This window comes from Falco biarmicus, chromosome 9, assembly GCF_023638135.1.
Source record: "Falco biarmicus isolate bFalBia1 chromosome 9, bFalBia1.pri, whole genome shotgun sequence".
Taxonomy (NCBI): Eukaryota; Metazoa; Chordata; class Aves; order Falconiformes; family Falconidae; genus Falco; species Falco biarmicus.
The window spans coordinates 24,734,974-24,756,616 of NC_079296.1; the positions used below are offsets into that span (position 1 = coordinate 24,734,974).

The 21,643-nt window shown below is 42.2% G+C and overlaps 1 protein-coding gene across 1 annotated transcript in view; it reads right to left on the reverse strand.

The window, feature by feature from the left end:
- Window positions 1-6,262: 6,262 nt before the first annotated feature.
- Window positions 6,263-21,643, reverse strand: part of SORCS3 (sortilin related VPS10 domain containing receptor 3) — a 304,283-nt gene continuing 288,902 nt past the window's right edge. The window contains exons 21-27 of the mRNA XM_056352025.1: window positions 20,374-20,497; window positions 17,603-17,715; window positions 15,605-15,736; window positions 13,628-13,727; window positions 11,297-11,402; window positions 6,972-7,132; window positions 6,263-6,360 (exon numbers count right to left, since the gene is read on the reverse strand). Of these exons, the coding sequence (XP_056208000.1) occupies window positions 6,296-6,360; window positions 6,972-7,132; window positions 11,297-11,402; window positions 13,628-13,727; window positions 15,605-15,736; window positions 17,603-17,715; window positions 20,374-20,497 (801 nt within the window). The 3' untranslated portion in view covers window positions 6,263-6,295. The remainder of the gene's footprint in view (window positions 6,361-6,971; window positions 7,133-11,296; window positions 11,403-13,627; window positions 13,728-15,604; window positions 15,737-17,602; window positions 17,716-20,373; window positions 20,498-21,643) is intronic.

Here is a 21,643-nt window from a genome sequence, read left to right on the forward strand (position 1 = left end):
CAGAGCCTTGGCTGGTTCAGGTGCACACCTTCCTCCATCTCTTTCCTACACTGCAGCGTGTGGCTGAGGATGCAGCCAGCCCCGGCGCAGCCTCATCGCACTTGTGCACTCCATCACCGACATGGCCATGATGTGGTTTATTCAGTGGCGGACGCAAGGGATCCCCCTTGTGTTCTCAGGCAGGCCCTCTAGGTGCTCCCATTATACAAGTAACGAAAGCCTCTCCCTGCACAAGGAACACAAGAGCATCATTTTAGTCAGCAAGCCCATACCAAGCCAGACTTTTCAGTACCAGCACACCAACTGAGGAAAATGGCCTCAACAGTACTTTTCTCTCCTGTACTACAGGTGTCCCAACCCAGCATGGCGGCCTCAGGTCATATGGGTGCTGCTGAGCACCATGGTGAGTAAAACAAGACAGCGATGAGCTCACTCCAGGAGCAGTTATGATACACTTTTCCTGAGCAGCACCGTATACCCTGATAGAGGAGTATTTTGTACAACCATGAGAAAATCACAATGTAGCAAATAATGCTTATACTTCTCTAATAAGTCCATCCAACACATAAAACCAGCTGGATTCAGGCAAAGATTGCGCTACTGCTCACGTTTCCAGGCCGTAGTGAGAGCTTATGTTTAAGTGCCTGCATTTGACTTCACAGCTGCACTTAGCTGGGCTTCTGCACACAGCTGATTACTGGGTCTCAGTGGTAGCTTGTAACTTCACCATGGTAATTTCATCATTTGTGCTTGGCTGTTCACAACTTGTATTTCAGGATTCCATGAACAGAAACATTACACTGGCATTGCTGTAAAGTGGGCCAGACCCAAAGATTTCAAAAGCTGTGAGATCTTCTGCGATGCTGGAAGTCTCTCATATAACACTCTCAGAGATGACCAACCTAGTCCTCGGTCGCCTGACCTTTTCGGCTTACTGACATAATGGAAAAACACAAACAAGTGATCATTGATCATAAAGGGAGAATAAACAGATACAGCCACATTCTTAAGCAATATCTACACAAAAGATTAGCTGCATCAGGTCAGAGAAAAGATTTGGCCCATTAGTCTCACCTCCACCACTGACCAGTAGAGAAAACTTGGGAAGGAACATAAGGAAGAGACAGCCATGGAGAGATATTTCCCCGGTAATTCTGCCACACTCCAGAAATCTACAGTTTATGGATACCCAGAGGTAAAGGAAAGGAGGAGGGAGGGACGGGGAATGTGTTGCATGCTCGTGGAGGGAGTGGCTGATGCATACCCAGAGACACATTTCCATGCTCTCTTTTCCTTTTTAAATAGTGTCTTGTGCCAAGGAGTGAAGAAGGTGTTTTGTCTTTTGGTTTATTTGGGGGGTTTGGTGTTTGGGGTTTTTTTGGCATGGGCACTCTACAGCTTTTTCAAGACTGAAGTCTGTTAGATGAGAGCACGGGATTTATGGTGCCGTGTCTGCATAAGCAGGTAGTTCTCCCCTCCTATTCACCTCCCAGGGTCCAAAAAGAATCAGCCTGTACAATGGAAATGCAAGGAGACAATTATTTTTGGAGAGGAGCAGTAAGAAAGAAGGAGAGGTAGTTGCTTTATCTTTTATCTTAAAAATCTTGCCTTAGAACACTTCTTGCTGACCCTTTGTCTTGGTTTCAGCTATCAGGTTAATTTTCTTCTTAGCAGCTGGTACAGTGCTGTGTTTTGGATTTAGTATGAGAATAATAAACATTCCTTTTTTATAGGATAAATGAAGGATTAACACTGATGTTTTAGTTGTTACTAAGTGGTGCTTACTCTAAATCGAGGGGTTTTCAGGTCTCCCGTGCTCTGCCAGTAAGCAGGTGCACAAGAAGCTGGGAGGGAGCAGAGCCAGGACAGCTGACCGAACTGGCCAAAGGGATGTTTCCATGCCCTAGAACATCATGCTCAGGGTATAAACTGGGGGGAGATGGCTGGGAGCCACCAATCACTACTTAGGGACTGGCTGGGCATCAGTCAGCAAGGTTGAAGATAGGGTTGAAGAGTTAGGTATGGAAAGTGAATTTCAGTCAAGACAGAGCAGACTTGACCAGGAAATTTAAGAACAAGGACTGAAAGAGCAGCCAGGGGTAACTCTGATGTACAAAAATACATTTATTTTCAACAATTTCAAAACCACTGCCTTTTTTACAGTAGAAATATTCAAATGGAACAATAAAACCAAGAACAGTATATATATATATATGTATATATGTGACTCATGCATTTGTATTACTGTGTTTAATACAGGTATTGCAATTGTCTGTCTCATTTAATCATTTAAAACCATGGTGGTGGTTTGGGTTTAATGCATTGTCCAACATCATCAGAAGGAATTTAAATATTCTGGTTTGGTTTGTCAGACCTGGAACCTGTGTGGGAACTGACTGAAGGGTAAGGAAGGAGAACAGGACATCTTTGCACATCCCTGAAACCCAAGGTTAGTCTAAAAGAAAATGCATACTATCCTACACGTGCTTTTATTGATGGCAATTGCAATTGAAAAACTCTGCAGTCCCCAGTTGCTCTAGCCTCATCTGCAGTCCTTCCAGGCTTAGTGTGGGGGTCCTCAAGCACAGGTTAACCTAAATAGAAGATCTATTGGGTGCCTCATGCATTATTCCTAAATTACAACTAATACAGTAGAATCCATCATGGGGAAAAGGCTGGGCCCTGACCCAGTCTCTGGCTTTCTCTCTCTTTCTTTTCTTCTGTATACGTAACTACAGCATGGGAGTTACTTATGTTCTACTCATGGCACTGGTTCTTTCCCTCTTCACTCAGGTAAATAATAACCTACATCTTCCAGGATTTCCATTACATTTTCCTTAGAGGTAAAACTTGCAGGGGAAAAAACCCTAATGACATCCCCAAGTCACTGTTTCCCCACTTAAGACATACAAATAAAAGTGGTCAATGCTTCAGTCTGTGCTAACTCTGCCACTCAGTACCTTCCAAAAAAGATGGGCAGTGCTGGCTGCCCAATCCAAACTTTACAGAGGTCCTGTGGATAGGTACAAGCCTGGGGATCCCACTGGGATGCAGTGGTTACCATTCTAGTATGCTAAAGGAGCAGCTTTCAGCCACAAACACGAGTTTTTTTCAGCTGCTATCCCCTAATGCAGCACGTATGATCTGGCAAATGTAATGCCATGTACGTCCCACGGAGTTCTTTCCAGATGTGCACGGAGCACACTCAAGTCCAGACAGCAGTGTGACAAACTGCCCTGAGAGGTAGTGATACCCACTAAGTCACATGGAACATGAAATCTGAGCCAATTCAAAATCAGGCAGATTTTTTTTAACATTTTAGTTTTGCTCAGTGGTTTGTGGGTTTTTTGTTTGCTTTATAGTGTCTTTAGGATCATTTCGGACTGAAAATGGCTTTCTGAACAGAAGTTCCTCAAAAAAACCCCATCATTCAGAAATTTCTCAGCCTTCATCGGGATTAAATTTCTTTCTTGAAAAGTGAAAACGTCTGCATTTTTTTTCAGCAACTTGCCCCCAAATTTTCCTCTTTGCTTCTGTTATGAGATATTTAACAGCCATCTTTAAGAGTGTAAAGGGAAAAATTGTAAAAAAACAATTGTAAAAAATTGTGAGAAAAAATTGTGAAAACTGTAATCCAGGCAGGTTCTTTTTAAATCAGTATAAAATCAATCCCATGCAAAACCTAGAAAACTCCAAACAACAATGAACATTTTCACTTTGTTTCCTGGTTTATAGAACAAAAATTTAATATGGAAAATAATGAGTATTTCACATTCAGTCCTCTGCAGCAGCTCACAAAATCAGTCTCTCAAATCTTAATGATCAACAAAGACTGAGACCAGCCCACAATTTAGTTCAAGGCCCACAGGACCATTGTTTATGTACATCACCCTCATCTACACCTAAATGGGAAGCTATGGCCTTGTGCTAACAGTGTTATCACCAGACTGAGCCATTACATAAACTACTTTGGTGTTTCAGCAGAACAGAGACAGTAATGCAACAGTTTATGCACATGTGATGGATGGAAACTCAAGGTTAAATAGAGTAACACTGCCATCACTCTCCACCTTCTATTAGGAACTAGAGCATAAAAAGTAAGGGAGGAAATAGAAAAGAATTCTTTTTAAATCAACAAAAACCACCCACGAGCCTGAATGGAGAATAAATGAAAATATTTAGCTTTAGTACTTCACACAAAACAGTATTTCCCTACATTTTAGTTTTACAATTTTAATCTTGAAATACCTCCTGTGTTTTTCTGCAAAACTGCTTTTAACAGCTTTTCTCTCCACCTGCAGATCCATCAGGATTATAACCTTTGAAAGACATTCCAGTCCATTAACAGAGTCAACACATGCAGCTGAGGCTGGTTTGTAGCCCAGTGGCATGTTGCAATGCAGAGAGGTAGCAAGTCACACCTAAATCCTAGCCATCTCCTCATTTCAGTCCAGACAGATTAAAGGTGATGTGGAGTCCTGTATCCAGATCCTAAAAAATGGTAACAGACATTGTCACCTGGCCTCATTTCTGCCTCCTGCGACCATGCAAGCACTAGAACATCTTCCCAAAGGTGCCTGCAATCTTCCTTCCACTCCTACTGGGTCTTACTCTGCAGAATAAAGTCCATCTTTAACACCATCAACTCAAGAAAACCAGATAAGAGTAATTCACCACTAAGTAAACTTCCTGCCCCAAAACTCCACCACTTCTAAGGGCTATCCTCAACTCAGTGTGCTAGAAGATTCCAAAAGAGCTTTTTCATTACCTTTTCTTCATTGACCTCTCTGTTCTAAACAGAAAGCACGAACCCACCATGCAGAAATTACTCTGATGGCATTTCCATCCAAAATGGGAAAAGCCATTCCGCAGCACTCATAAAATAGCTCAGATATGCAGGTCTGATCCTGCATCCCCCTCTCCAAAAAGAAGTCCCTAATCACATGCATCGTATTCAGCCAAAATTTACTACACTTACATATCCTGAATAGCACTTTACTTCACCAGCTTAACTGCTAAAAGCATGACTTCTCACTGGGAATAAAGTTACTGCAACCTGGCCCACTGCTGAGTTGAGGTTGCACTGGGTGCTGCAAGCACACTGCTATTTGCCCACACTGAGATGTTGATAATTTCACATTTGTTTTCCTCATTTTCTCTAATGGATGTCACCAAGATCCTTCCTAGAAGTGGACAACAGTGACAGAAGTGAATAGATGATGAACATCATTAAAATATTCATGACAGGCTCACAGCCTGTCTTGCTAATATCTTTTTCTACTCCATCATAGGAAATGGTACTATATATATAAAAAAAGGCTTGCAGTTATACACAGAGAAATAAACTCTGCTGTTTATAGACAGCAGTATCAGATGTGACAGACAACTGGAACACACTTGGAACCAAAGCGTGATTCAAGTGCTCACCACGGTCCCTGGTTGGCTGGCAAGTACGAACGCGCGCATGTGTGCGTGCATGTGTGTGTGTGGTTCAGGTTTTGTTTTAAACATATCTTCTTTTACTAAACATTAAATTATTTCCCAAGAAATAAAAAGCTATGTACATTGTAATTATCTACAGTAGGCCTTCAGCATCCTTGCTATTCACATGCATGGGGTTTGGGCTGCATTCATAAGCTCAGGCATGCTCCTTCATTGCTTGCGGAGCTGTCCCCTCCAGCCAATCTACAGTCCAAGGAACACTGACATGTGTGTTTACTCTGATTATTTTTTTCCTTTCTCAGCAATCAACAGTGCCAGAGGGTGACTGAAATTAAAAGCAACTAAAAGAGGCAAGCTCCTGCAAAAAGCTGAGACATGCATGTCATTGGAAAGCGAGGGTTGTTGGCAAGTTGCAGAGCCTGGTCCAACAACCCAGCCTGAGTCCTCTGGCAGGATGAAGTAGTTGATTCATGACTTATTTTGAAAAGGTCTGAAAAGGGACAATTTACCTACAACATGTTGCCTAAGTTACTATACCTACCTGTGGGATCTGTATACTTAATTCCCATTCTGCATTTTACAGAAGGCTGGCATTCAAATCCCATTGCACACTTGACTCATTCTTTGCTTTTTCTTTTTAATCTGATGAGTATTTCCTAAATATGAAGAACCCCTGCTATTTATGAATGCAGCCCTGGTAAACAGAAAAAGCCCACCCCATCCCCTCCCAAATGATAATAATGACATATAACTCTTTCTTTTTTAATAATAATAATAATAATAATAATAATTATAACAATAATAATTAAAAATAAAAAGTCAGAAATATTGTAGACCAAGTGGATTCTTAGTATTAAACACTAGTGCAGTTGGGGATTTCCTTTGTGCTTTCACTGTTGGCAATTGTTGAGATGCTTCCTGTGGAGGAGAAAATGGAGAAGAGTCTCAGAGCAGTGGCTTCAACTGTTTGGGCTATATTGCTTCTCTTTCCTTCTTAGGATGTGCTTATGTAAGTGTAAAGACAGGAAAGGTGCCTACAAGTAACATCCTTTTTTGTATTTGCAGTAAGTATGGAGCATGCAGAAAACCTGTTACTACAGCTCAGCTGACCAGCAGTAAATTCTTTTAGCCATTGGAGACATATTCCCTTGTAATGATAGCACTCCAACAAACGTAAGCTTGGCTCAGCTGATTCTTCTAAGGGTTCAGGGAATTTGGGACCCCTCTCCACAAGAGAGACAGGGTCATGAGCAGGCATAGGTGTGAGCCACAGCTCTTACTAAACTCCTATCTATGCATTGCTGTTTCCAGGTTCCTACCCTGGTCATTTAACACTGTGAAAAAAAAAAAGCTGAAAAACAGTAAGAAAAACTACCTGTTACTATGTTGCAGAAAGAGATTTGCTTCCTATCTCAGGGCCTCATGCTCTGCTTGTACCTGGGTCACAGTTACTGCCTTTTCTACTACCCCAGTGACCAACACCCTCACCCAGACCACGAAACAAACCCCAGCTGAGGGCTGTCTCTCACCCATCACTCTCGTGTCCAGCTCCTTGTCCATCAGCTCTTCAGGGTCTGTGAACTCACTCAGAGTGATTTTGGGGGCATTTTCACTTTGGCTGACTGAGCCAATCATTTCCTGCTCCTTGTCATGCTGAACTTGGGCATAGATGTTAATCCAAGGGATTTTCCTGCACAGGAAATGAAAACAAGAGGTTATATTTTGTAACACAGGGATCCTTGGCATGTCATTGATTAATCGGACCAACTAAACTGAGACCAATCCCAGAAATGCAGCACTGGCAGTGATGCAAAGTATCAGCTCTCAGAATGGTGAAACCACAACAGTGATGTTCAGCTCTGAAAGTGCCATTAGCATCCACTAATTCCAACACCAGCCTAAAGCTACCCCAAATCTCAGGCCACCTGCCTTCCTATCCTGTGCCCAAAGGCTCCTCCAGCTGTAAGCCCAGATGCTCTGGTCTTGCCCTTTTAAATGAGAAGTCAGGCACACAGTGGACACTGCACCCAGCTCAGAAAGCAGTAATCAGCTAAGTGCAATTAACTGCACTTGCCAGCTCTCTCAGTACTTATTATATGATCAGTGGTGCATTGGAAACCAAAAGTAAAAATCAATTTGAACACTACCGTCAACTGAGAAAAAAATTGCTAGACTTGTTTCTATTGACAGACCCACACTGACTCAGTAGAAATTGCCACATCAGAAAGAGTTATAAAGAATAGGTCTTGCCTCAGAGCACAGAAAGGACTTGGAACTCATAACACCCACCCAAAGTCTATTTGCTACCATTTCATTGCAAAAACAGTTTGCCATGCTACGGATCATGCAAGTTTGCAGGGACTTATTTTGCCTTGCTACTCAGGGAGCCAAGAAAATGAAGGGATTATTTCTTCTTCCTTCTTCCAAGAGAAGTTAGACTGTTACAATGATATCCTTGAAAGTCAGTTAGTTAGACAGATAGATAGGCCTAGACAGATAGATAGTAATCTTTAGAGGAATGCAAGTTTAAAATGAGAGAACTGAAAGGTAATATGTTAAGCATCATGGGGGTTACAAGGATTATCCGTGCATAGTTGCCTGTTGGAAGACAAGTGGCTGTTTTTTTCTAATGCCCTTAAAAGGAATCTGTGTCATGCAGTCCACACTGCTAAAATACGAAAAATTCAGATAATTTTTTTTTTCAGTTTCTTAAAGCACAGAGGAGAGAGAAGGAAGATGTGTTCAAAAGAAGCTATATAAAATGCCATATCTTTATGCTAACCTGTCTGCTGTTGGGTATGTCAGAGATTGGAAGCAGTGCAAATTGCCTCAGCTCTCACAAATTCAACAGATCTATGCCGATTTTACTCCAGTGACATTCTGGCCTCAAACAACTTGTGCCGTTGGCTTGATTTGGCATTCTGTTCTTAACCAGCAGCAAGTCAGGACACATTTGGGATGTTTAGCAGCATTAACAAACCTCATGTCCTTCTCCCTTTCTCCTGCCCTCTCTTTCTAACCTTTAGACATGCCTTACAGATCACTAGAAGACATAAGCACTATACAGGGAATGCATACGTTGGATGACAAATGAATTCCTATAGGATTTAAGTGCCCAGAAAATGTCTGGAGGTGTGTAGAGATGTGGGCACAAGAACACACCTGGAGATACTGGAAGACTTAGTTTTGCTTCCAAACAATGCAATGGTAGAGAAGTGGTAGTCTTCTGAGCTTTGGGAGGAAAGGAGAGAGAAGCTCTTTAGAACTGTGAAGGCAGAGAGCCTCCAGTACTTCAGAGAGTTAGGGGGAAAAGAAACTGAGATGGCTGTACATATGCGCATCTATCTACACGTACCTAATCCTGCTGTGCCTCCCAGGACAGACACAGGTGGCCACAACATCCCACTGCGCATCTCTGAGCACATGGGCACACACGCACACACACTCCTGCACTCCTGTCCCAGGGCACACACACATTGACTGCCCCGCTGCCCCACTATTGACCTATACACTTGATCTCCCAAGAAAGAAACAATCTTTTTACAGACTTATTTCCATCCTTTTCCCCCTTCCTTCCTTTTACACCCATACCTCCTCAACAGGCATCTCTCAGGTTACCAGTGTTTAACATGCCTGCCGAGTCTATAACTTGATGGACTCATAAGAAGTAATCTGTGTGCAAACCAGCAAGGCACAGATTCTATAAAGCTGTAAAATTAAAAATTGATGCAGGCCCATGCTCTCCCCACAACCTTTTCCTGCAAGCAGTAGTTCTGTATTCAGGCTGGGATCACCATTAATCAGAAAAGTATATATGGCTAATGGATCTCTGCATCACTGAGAGCTAGAGGAAAGCTTTTTTTCCACCTCCTTTTTCCATTAAGAACTGTTGCATGCTCTCATATCTGATCCACTGAGCCAGAGGTTTTAGAGCTGAAGAGTTGCTTTCTGTTCTGAAAAATCCAGCTGAGGACACTCTGGGTAACTGATTTAATCCCAAACTTTGTCAGTTTGACCTGGGTTTGTCCTCTTTGGGTCAGAGTAAATAAGAGACGACAGCAAGGGGATGAGCTTTGGGCTAAGCAAAAATGATGCTTTAACTGGCTTCTTCCTCACTCCCAATTTTTAATACTTTCAATTTTCAGACAGATTTTAACAATGTAGGGTCTTCCCAGCTCTGAAGCACAACACAAGGCTGATGGCTGCTATGCTTAAGACTCAGGATGCTGAAGTAATACAACAGTCAGTTTTATGAGCTGTAGTAGTATAACATGACCTGGAGCCTGTCAAAGCAAAGTTGATTACCAAGCTCCTCACTGCTCTGTGGCAGCTGGAGTATACAGATTCTTCTTCCTGGTAACCAATTGCTGACCACAGAGCCAAAGACATTAGGCCAAATCTAAGAAATCATCTCACCAAGACACAAATGAAAGTGTATCTTAAAAAGAGTTGTATCTACAGCTTGACATCTCCAAAAGAGACATCTCTTCCCTCCTCATCCTACATCTGGGAGTGAGAGAAATCATCACCTGCCTCCCCAGCACATTATTAAGTCAATGCCTTAAATAAGTCCCATATCCCATTCCCCACCCTACCTGGGAAGTTGTATTCCACCTCACAGAATCAGAGAGAGGATTTTAGACTGCAACCAGCAAGTCACACTGAAGGCCTGGAAATCTGCACCTGAGCAGATTCACACATATGGGTTCTCTGGAAACTGTCCTGGGCCACTCTAGTCAGTGGAAGCTTGGTAACACATCTTGATGTGCACAGGATCAAGCACTAGAAGCAGTGCCACCCACTGAATTTGATAATGGTTAATGCAAGTCTTGGAAAAAGGGGAGCTTTAAACCTGGAGACTCGGATACATGCCTATCTTACCATTCTATTTTTCATACTGTTTGTATCCCACTAACATCGTTAGAGAGTACTAGTCTTACCTTGGGCTGCAGAAAAACTGCAGAAAGAAACAGATTGGAAAGTGGAAAGGAAAAACTCTAGCTTCCCAAACTGGAGGAACCACTCATGTCTGGAAATATTTATTTATTTATTTTTAAAGTCAGGCTCAGCTTACGCTTCCCATACAACATTTTGTTACTGGGCAGGATCTGGGCACATAGGCCATTTAACACAGTAAGTACCATACTGAATGCAAAGTTCCTTCTAAAGAGCTCCATCTGGCTAAAATTCTTACAAGACAGGCCCTCAGCAAACAGGCCGTTCTTATCCCATATTTTGTTTCACAGATTGCAGCATCAAAGTGCCATGGGCCAGCACAGGTCCTGCCTGCTGCCTGGAAGCAAAAGGTTTATATTAACATCTGGCAAACAAAACCTCAGCACAGATTCCCAAAGGCATTTTGATGCTTAACACAATTTTCTGGCTTTGAGTTTCCTACCCTTAATATAATCACACCTGTTCCTCTGCAAGACTAAACTATACACTTTGCAAGATACAAATGAGATACTGCTGCACTAAGGCAGTTGGCCAGGTGGATATAGACTGCAGGAAGACATCCATTGTGATTTTTTGACTAAGTCTGCATTCTGTAGTTCAGCACTCAGTGAGCACGTAGGGTTCCCATTTCTGGTCTGTGGTTCAAACACAACGCTGAAGCAGGTCACAGCTTGATTTCTGAGCTCTTTGCGAGCTTTCAGAGCACTGAGTTTGTGGTGGAAGGGCAGTAGACAGTCTGCTTTCTATAGATGAGAACTAGGGAACTATAATGATAATGGTCTAAGCATTAGGCCAGCATAACTCACTCTACATCTGCAAGCCAGGCACTGCTCTGCCTAGATTTCCTGTAAACCACCCAGTGTCTTCCCCCTCCAGTCTCCAAAGTTTCCCAACTTACCTCTTGAATTTGTAGATTAAAAAAACAGCCAAGCCTACAAACACTACAGACAACAACATCAGCATCGCTGAACTGCTATGACCCGTGCTGGAATCAACAAGAGGTGCTGCAGGAGGAAAGACAGAGCATTACATTTGCAAGATATTATTAGGGAGACCATAACTAGCAGAGAGTCAAGCTCAATTCTGTCTTCACCACATCTGCTTTATCACCCCTGCATGGTGCATGCTGTTTTCAGCAAGACCAATCAGTAGGAAACAAATTGACTCTCTTGTCCTTTAAAAGCCAAGCTCGTTTTTCAAAACAGTGCAATCTAACACCTCCTAGTGAAAAGGCACAAGCAGCCACACTTAGCTGAATGGCTGATCACTCCTGTGTTAACACTCTGGGCTATTTCTTTTCAGGCTTTTCCAGGGACTGCAGTGAAAATGAAATTTATGAAGTGTGGCTTAATGATGTCTATTCCCCTTTGGAGAAGCTACCTCAGAGCATCCATGAACAGCATGACTCCCGTCTTCCAAGGATGTGTATCTATCTCGCATGTGACAGGAATCTAGCCCTGTGAGAAGCCTCAAGGCTCAACCTTGTATTGGACCTTGAGGCTTTTTACCTGAGTCAGTTTTCATAATGTGAAGGAGCCCAAAGCATAACCCTGGACCCAAGAACACACTACATCATAACATCTTGGAGTTTTGATCCATCTATCCTTGACATTTTGGGTGGGCTAAATAAAGTGTATTCTATGCCTTGTTTATGCAGCTATTCCCACAGCTCATCAGAGCAGACCATCTTAATGGCCTGAGCACTGTGCTGAAAATCAAGAGTCTGATGAGAAGTCTCTAATGATGCACAAATGATTATTAAGTAGCAGCTGAGTGTTTCTCACTCTGCATAAATATTTGGTTTTGTGGGTGGTTAGTGGTTGGGGTTTTTTTGGTTTTTTTTTCTGTTAGTTGGTTTTTATTTTGGTGGGTTTTGTTTTTTGGGTTTGTTTGTTTGTTTGTTTGAGTGTTCTCTATTCTTTTTCTGTCACCCAGAAGACCAGGACAAAGTCTATACAAATAGAGTCACTTCTGGTTCCATGCCAAATTTTCACACCTAAGTGTCTGATTCCGCCAATATTCTGCTTCTACTACTTCTACAGACTCTTTCTCGGAAAAGAACTGACTGTCATTTAAACGGAGTCAAAATATTATGGGAATGGTCATGAAACAAATGCAGCACCCCCACTGGGGGCACTGGAAGGGGGCGGTGTGAGAATGGTTGAGGACTGTAAGCTAAATCCACACATTGCACTGTCTTAGTATAACAAAGATTCTGAATCTGGCGACTGCAGATATTTGAATCTCATTTCCAGTTTTGCAAATTAATTCATTCTAGCCTACTCCTACGAACATCTGGTTCTCATCCCCAAACAACAGTCAGAGAGTGAAGGCAAAAAGGCATTACCTGTAGGATATGTCACAAGCCTTGGTTTAGCCCGGGTCTTGGCTCTCTGAGAGCCTCATGTAAAAGGAAGCTGAAGTGTATTATTGTGCAACATGAATCCCAATCTTTTGGAGAGGCTATCAGCAATGTCACATGCACAAGATCCCACATTTCAGATAATTGCAAAGGCAGTCACAAAATGCAAGGACAAAAACTAATCCATCATCTCCTCTCTTATCATCACTGTCTCAGCAGCGGTTGAAGTATTAGACTGGCCGAAAGTCTCAGCAGTAGCCAAGAGCTTCATATTAGGGTAATTTAAAGCAAAGGGGGTGATGAAGCTTAAAGTGACTATTCATTAATCTGTGTGAAAATGGAGATAGGTAGCATTGAAATTTAAGTAAGTTCTAATTTGTAGAAGTCAGTATTCAGGCACCTATTCCCTGTAAGAGGCCTAGGTCTTCTTTTCATGAGTACTTTGCCCCTGTAAAGCTTCTTGGCTAGTCATAATGTTAACAAGCCCTTCAAAATAAGGATTTGATCCAATATCCATGAAACTTAGTAATACTCCCACTGAACTCCACAGGTGCCCAGTGAGGGCTTAATGGAACACCATTCACCTGATTTTCTAACACACTTGAAAAACATCAATGCACTAGTTAATTAAGCCATAGGGAACTCTTAAAATGTACTTTTAATACTTGTACAAACTGGTGCATGAAAAGCACACTGCTGGATTCTGTTTTTAACACGTCCTGCTTCTACTACAATGTCTCAATACAATCAGTCCTACATATCCCAGTAGCACACACCAAACTGTGAGTGCTTTGATGTAGATTGGTTCTCCTGAAGTTGCCTGAAGCCTCGAGAGAACCACAGCAATGCATTTTACTCCACACTCACCTAATGTTAACTGAGTAACATACACCACAACTTCAACACCAGGCTTCAGTTCGAACTGGACCAGGTTCTGGTTGAGAGCATTAAAAAGGATTTCTACTACCTGATGAAATAATAAGAGATACAGTACTTAAAATATAGAAGACAGCAAGCTCTGGAGAACATTCAGGAATGCATGTAGCCTATAAATGGTGACTAACACCTCTTACCAGCTTGAGGAAGAGAAGGGAAGCGAGAAACGGAGATAGTGGAGAGAAACACATACACGTGCTTTAGATGGAGCTGAGTGTAATTGCATGGAAGTCTCCCTACAGGACTTTTGAGACTCACAAAGTATGTTATTACACCTCTCTTGGGAAGCAAACCAATAAAGTCAGCAAATTTTTTTCTTTTTTTTTGGAGGGGGTAGGGGAGAAAAAGAACTAAGGATCTTTTCACCCTCCACAATATCCCGTGAGTTTAATCTAGTGCACTTGGAAATCACTGACTTGCTAGCCTTTCATTCATTGGTGGATGATGGAACTGAGTTAGGTAGTCCAGCCTAGCAACACTTCTTTACTTACATTGATTCAGAACAATCCTAGTCACGTAGCTCCTATTTAAACAGGCTGCTGGGGACGAGACAATCCAGTTTTGAAGATTAATGGGGAACTTGCCATATTTCTCCTTCATTTAGAAAAAGGTCCTTGGACTAGAGTCTACTCGTGCTATTTGGTTGCCTCAGAGCACATACTTGGTGTGTCACACTGGAACCTGAGTTCGTTAATGCCTCTTAGAGTAGTTCTGATAGTCAGGGCACAGCTACCAAGTAGTTCTGACGGCCTGCTCTCCAGGACAGAGCTCTTCAAGCAGAAGGCAACAACAGGTGCCAAAGTGCAAGTGAGGAGACCATCAAATAAAATTAGAGTGCTAGAGCTTCAGGCCTCATGGTCAGCAAGTTAGAAACCTAATCTGAGATGTCTGTATAATACTGAAATATGAAATATTGACACAACAGCCTGTTCAGAGGGAATCCTAATACAGGTAGATCCTGCTGAACAGGGTGGAAACAAGTCTGAGAAAACCCCTCTAAAAAGCCTTCCAAACCTTCCCACCATAATGCATCTCTTCTGCACACTCACCACCATAAATTTAAGAGGCCAGCTTTGCTAGCTTCCTAGGACAAATGTACTACTCTGAGGGGACTGACTTTGCTCAGTGCTTCCACAGAATTCAGCAGTTCTCTGAATTACTTAATGTTTGATCACAGAAGAGTTACTCCTCCAAGAGTTACTTGGAGATGGGCTCAAACATAGCCTGCATGCAGTAAAAATGCTGCGTACGAGAACATCAGCTAGAGCTAAGAAGCCTTTCCAGCAGTACTTTACTCCTTTGCCTTTATAGAGCTGATTTAATCACTTGGTAATTCTACCATGAAAGCTTCAGCAGACTAGTGCTGTTGTTCCTAGCTCTTCCCTTGCCTGCATATCACTGTTGCTATTCATCACTGTAATTACCTATTTATCTAAATGGATGGATATTGTAACTTCCAAATATAGTTTGCACATGCCATTCGCTGCTGCAGAAAAAAAAAAAGGTCTTGTTCCAGTGATATACGAGCTGAAAAGCCTGATTTATTTTTAGTAAACCTCAGTATATTATCCCGCTGCTTTGGCCTCTGTCTATTAGCATTCCTCCAGGGAGCAGAGGGAGTACATATTCAAGGTTCCTTTGGCCATAACTACTGTAATAAGGACACACCACTGATCTAGGAAGAACCACTGCTGGTAGACTGTGATGTATCTCAGTGAGGTATTTTTGTGATGCATTTTTCCTCTGCAAATAATTTTCTTTAATGCCATAAACTACATTGCCACAGTCCCAGATGCATCCAATTCCATCAAACTTATTGTAAGTCATTTCCAATGCTGCACAAATTAAGGGGCCCATCTGCAAATGGTATGATAGGAATGGATGTTCCATGAATCCTTCTTTCCTTACTTGCTCCAGATCAGCCTCACTGCTTTTCCTCCTTTCTGTTGTGTTTTTATGGGGCAGTATGAAGAGTTCAGCAGAAGTAGGCAGCCCAGGAAATACAGCTACCAGGATCTGTTCATCAGGGATACCAGTCACCTAAAAGAAAAGTAAAAAGGAAGTCTCTAGCTGCTATTCTGTTACTGATGTTTCCATTCACTACAGGAAACTCTGCTCCCATTAAATTGTTACTTGCCAGTTCCACTGTATGTATGTTATGGAGCTAATGAGTTGTTCTGCCTATGTGGTGGGTCAGAAATAGATGCTAACGATTTACTCCATTTCTAGAATTGAATGTAGAATGAACACCCCTGGACCCAAAGATCTCAACCCATAGTCCAAACCTACTATGTCTCCAGATCTGAATTTTCCATATAGTCATCTCTACAAAAGAATGACCAAAAGTCAGATCCAGAGAGTCTGGCTCAGAACAATCACTGGTAAGTGTGCCACTAACAGGGACATATGAAGAAAATCGCCTGCAATCACCTTCTAATATTAGGTTATGGGGATCCACATTTGCCACACATGAGTAACTTAATGTCTCCAGTGGGATACTCTACTACTGGGGCTGATTAGGAGGGCTGTGCTAGAAACTGCTCAATTTGCTGAGCCAAGAGTCCGTATTCCATACCTGACTCACAGGTCAGGTCTTCAGTTGCTTCAGAGGCTACTTCCCTGTCTCCCCAAATCCAAGATGGGCATCCTCAGTAGGTCAGGAAGCCTCTCACAAACTCTCTGCTATATGAGGCTAACTCCAGTAGCTCCCTGCTCCTACCCCACTTCAAGCTCCTTGGCCTTATTCCTGAGCTGAAATGTATCAGTGGGGCAGCCCATTCCTGGTGATATGTCATGTAAGTGCAGACCATGGATTGCAACCTAATATTCACAAAAGGATATACAAGCAAGCACTTCTATATGGTCTCTGCTGTCGTCTGTAACTGTTCATAGTTACAACCCAACTAATTTCTTTTTTTCAGCAGGCTTGATTCTGAATACAGTAAAAGGGAACAACAGTTTAAACAAATGAATTTAGTCTTTTGTCAGGATGGGAAAACAATCAAGGAAACTCTTATAAACTGTGAATTTTGAGTGGGCTGCAGATGAGAAAAGCTGAGCAGGAATGTACTTTCCCGGTAAAAATAATCAGCCTCCATTTCTAAGAACAGCTGTAGCTGTAGCAAAAAAACCCAGCACGATACATTTTTGGCAGAATGGAAAAAACACAAAAGTTTGCCCAGATCTATCTCCTGATTTCACACAAAACCAAAGTCCCTGGCTATTTGATATCATAAATTATTCTGTCCCCTTTTGTGCAAGAATGAGTGCTAGTTTACATATTCTAATTAATCCCAAAGGAAGATTCAGTATCTTCCACCCACAGAAGTCTCTCTTTGTCCTGTATTTTAAAGGTAAATTTATTTTCCCCTCTTAATCCTCATTTTTTGTCCCAGTTGAAAGGGGAGTAGAGCTTTATAATGTTCACCAGTTGCTACAGCTATCTGCACATTGAACTCCTGACTGAGTAAGAGGTAACAAAAATCTTCATTGTACATCCATTGTGCTACAACATGTGTCTTCTAGGATGAAGTGGATCAGCTGTTTAACAACACATGGTAACACTACTCAAATGTTTGGAGTGGAAAACAGTAGACACTGTAATATCAATTTGGCAAAATAATAATAATAATGATACTATTGCAATCAAGAATTTGTAAAGTCCTCAGGGATATTAAAAACTAAAAAGCACCATAGAAACATAAAAGTAATTATAATATTTCCACAAAATTCCCAATATAGTTTGCCTGTGTAAAAAGGTCCAGTATATTTAGAAACTTTTTACTAATTTAAAATGATAGCCTCATTACTACTGTTTTTTCTCATTCTTTCAAGCTAACATGTTGAAAAAGTGCATGTTTTAACAGCATTGTCAATATAAGTACAGATAAGGAAATGGATGCTCACCTGTGCTAAAGCTCTCTTGATGACTTTGCCAATGTCTTGCCTCCATTCAGGGATGTCAGGGTTATGGTAGTCCAAGTTGGGAGAAAATGACAAGAGCTGAGATTGGAAATACTCTGGAATAGAAAAACAGTATTTATAAGAGGATTAAATATGCAGAGTACAGCCAAGGCTGCAGAAGACAACAGGAAGACCATAATTAAACTGTCTTAAAGCAAGAGAAGGAAGTCTGAAGGAAGAAAAAGGGCTGGGTAACACTAAGCAAGACAGAAAGCTTTCAACAAAACAATTCTTGTAACATTTCTTAATAAAGGACATTTTGCCCTAATACCAAATTGTGTTTTTTCCTAAAAGAAATGGAAGCAAGAATGAGAGAGGGGAGAGGATACCTTCCCTTTATGATGCCTATAGGCTTTGTAATTTTGCCACTCAGCTTCATCAGACCCTGCTTACAAGGAAGTTGACCAGTAAATAAAGCAGCATCTGGCTGAAATTTGGAAGGTCTGTGCAATTGCATGCATTGTGCTTTGCAGAACAAACACCTACTGTAAGTAATGTTTTCAAAAGCAGGTATTATCTGTTTGCTCTCCTGGAGGGAAACCGTGAGTGGTTAATACCCCAACAAATCAGAACCCAGTGGTGTTAATGACTGGCTAATCAAGCCATGGCTATTCATGAAACACTTTGAAATTACTTCCTAATTGACTGATTGCAGGGAGGAAGAAAAACTTCCTAGACTTAAAATACAGAACATTTTAAATTTTTCTCCAATTCCAAATCTCCCCTATGGTGTCACCAGAGACCAAGGTTGGAATCCTTACGACAACTGTGCACAATAAATTTGGGCCAGTGGGAGGCACAAATCCAGGATGGAAATCATACTCAAATATAAGTTCTCAGGGTAGATGGCTCTCTGGTTTTAGAGATGTGCTGTGCCTTACTTTGAAGCACCTGACCTTCAGACACTTCAAATCGGTACCATTAATCATTTGCAAGAAGGTACCAGTTTTAGATCAAGATACACCACAAGAATATGTGGGGAAATCCACAGAATAGCAGGGATGTGCCAGCACAGCATTTATGTTGCATCTTTTGCAAGATCTGTTCTTTCATTTTAGATGGTGCAGTATATTTTTAAATAAATAAGCATCAAAGAGAGTGGGGAAACTCTCCCAAGTTCTGAGGGCTTAACCCAGATCCTGATATATAAAGCCTTTCACTTTTGAAAGCTCAGTACCATGTCCAATTTATTTTTTGAGTATATTCTGGTCTGTTAATCACAATTTGAGAAAAGCCTGCATAAGTCTCCTCCACTGCTAACACCAGAAAGCCATGCTTTCCTGCCTAGAAACATAGTAACACAGGACACAAATATAGCAAAGTGCATGTTTACCAAAGGTGTCACTCATTTACATACTCAGACTTGAACTGATCACCAGACTGGGGGTCTGGCAGGACTCCTTCCTTAGACCATGTCAGTCTGCAGCATGGAGCTGCATAGGACTACTTGGACATTCCAACTGGATCACTCTCTCTTTGTGATAAAGCCTAAAGAGCTGGATCTTCTAAACAGAATGGCAAAATTTTTTTACAGTGGTTAGAAACAGAGAGCGAGGAGTGCTCTGTGGGACCTACCAGGACCAAAGATCAAGATCATCTGCGGGGACCTCTCCCAGATATGCTTGATTCAGGTTTATTCCAAAAACAAATGGAAAGATGCATGTTTCCCAGAAATAAACACTGCTTTTTGCAATGCTCAGAATGATCGAGTAGAGGGTTACTTACATTTGCTAATAGCTAGTTTCAGTATTACTAAATGATATCAACAAATTATTAAACCCATTGCATTTCACAGCCAGGCAATCAATAAATATCTATTTAGCTGGTTGTTAAATCTGAGCATACAGCTTTCCAGTCACCAGCAGGACATTTATTTATATTTAATTACTGAAACAAGACACACATAGTTAAACTACACAGTGCAATCTGGGTTATTTGAAGCCCAGGTCTCTTAATAAAACTTGCTATCCAAAGAAAAGCTTGCCCTTAAATGCTGGATGCCAATAACTGGATAAAGAAAATGAAGACTAGCCCAGGATAGAAATTATTCTCTGGAGAAATCTCAAAGTCCTGGCCAAAACTGCTGAGAGCTCTTCCACTCAGCCTTTATCAAGCCCCCAGAAGGGTAAGCCCTGTGGTCTGCCAAAGGGCGCTTCTTGCAGCCCATGATGTGCAGATATGGCAAGAACATACCAAACTTTACTCACACTAAAGTCCAGTAGACATACTCAGACCTCCAGCTGTGGCATGGAAGATGGGAAGAGATACCAACAACAGAGTCATTTCTGCTCCCTGTTTTCCAGACCCCTGTTGTTTATGCAGTCACTGGATAAAGAGAAACATCAGCAGCACTCAGGCCACCTTAATGATGCACTATGACTACTTCTTTCCATAGCTGGGAAGCAGAGGGAAGGCAGACTGGCTACAGTTCTTTTGGGAGTTCCCAGTCAGGGTGTACAGACAGACCAGTTGGCAGAGAAGACTCCAGACACTTTACTACAGTGCTGAGCTTAAAAATTTGGCTAGCTGCCCCATCCAATTAATTCCTGTATTTTGTGATCATGACATATCTGAGCTACTTTGTTTACAATTTGTCTTCAAAAATTCCTCCAGGCACTACAGAGTTCACAGAGTTTATTTTGGTTCAGCAGCAACTACCTGTTCTTCACCTCTAGATACCCCCTTGAGATCTGATTATAAAAGGCTGAGGGTACCATGCACTGCGATCTCCTTGGTATCCTGGATGAGGGTGTTGCCGGCAGCAACTTGCACAGTGACAGTGTTCATCCCCTCCACAGCAAAGACGTATGAGATGCTGCTCTCCAAGGTGATGAGGGGCTGCAAGAGGTAAACATAGTTGGCGATATTAAAATCAGGGTGAGATTAACTCACGATCACAACATGCACCTGACTAATCCACCAGGCCATGATATCCTCCCTCCCTGACACAGGAATGGTGCTCTGAGCGTGCATGTCCTGCTAAGGCCTCAACGTTCCCATCCATTAAGAACTGTCCCACAGGCAAAGGTTTCTCTCACTTCAGTAAATGCTTGCTGAAATGCTCTTCCACTGAACTGCAACACATTATGCTATGAATACCTCAGCAGAGCACAGTTAGCAACTGCAGAATACACACACACACGCGCATGCACACTCAGCACAGTTGCTGTATCAGTTATACAAAACACAGGATCCAGCTCAAACCAGCCTTGAACATAATCCAGACACACAGATGCTTCTTCAAACAATCCATATTGTTCAGATTCAGGGCCAGCCCTTGCTCTTATGAGCACAAATCCATCTATCCCACAGCAACTCTGCTCAGGTCAGAGGCAGGGCACCCAGCATCGCCCTGTCCATGCTTTGAGCCTGTAAACTGGCTCCAGCCATAAGCTGGCAAACCATGCTAACAAGGCTGAAAGCATGGCATAATACCTGCAGACAATGCTGTCTGAATGTGGCTGAATGGTTTCCAGAAGAAAGTTCACCTGAATTTAGCCAGATCAGAACTCTGGCAGAGAAGGCTGACTATCTGCACCTTCTCAAACAAAAATTATCTTGATAGTACTACAGGTGTCCTCTTCACACAAGAAACTCTCACATTGATACACATCCAGATGAGAAAAGTGCACGATGTTCAGGAAAAGCTATTTGTATATTGATTGATGTATCAGGTTTGCACAGCAAGGTTCAGGTAGCAGGGGGGCTGCAGGGGTGGCTCCTGTGAGAAGATGCCAGAAGCTTCACCCACATCAACCAGAGCCAATACGATCTGGCTGCAAGACGGACCTACTGCTGGCCAAGGCCAAGCCCATCAGCGACGGTGGGTGGCAGCAGCTCTGGAATAATGCATTTAAGAATGGGGAAAAAAACCTGTAGAACAGCAACTGCAGCCAGAGACAAGACAAGAGTCTATGTGAGAGAACAGCCCCCCAGGTCGGTGCAGGAGGCCGGAGGGGCTCCAGGTGCCAGAGCAGGGATTCC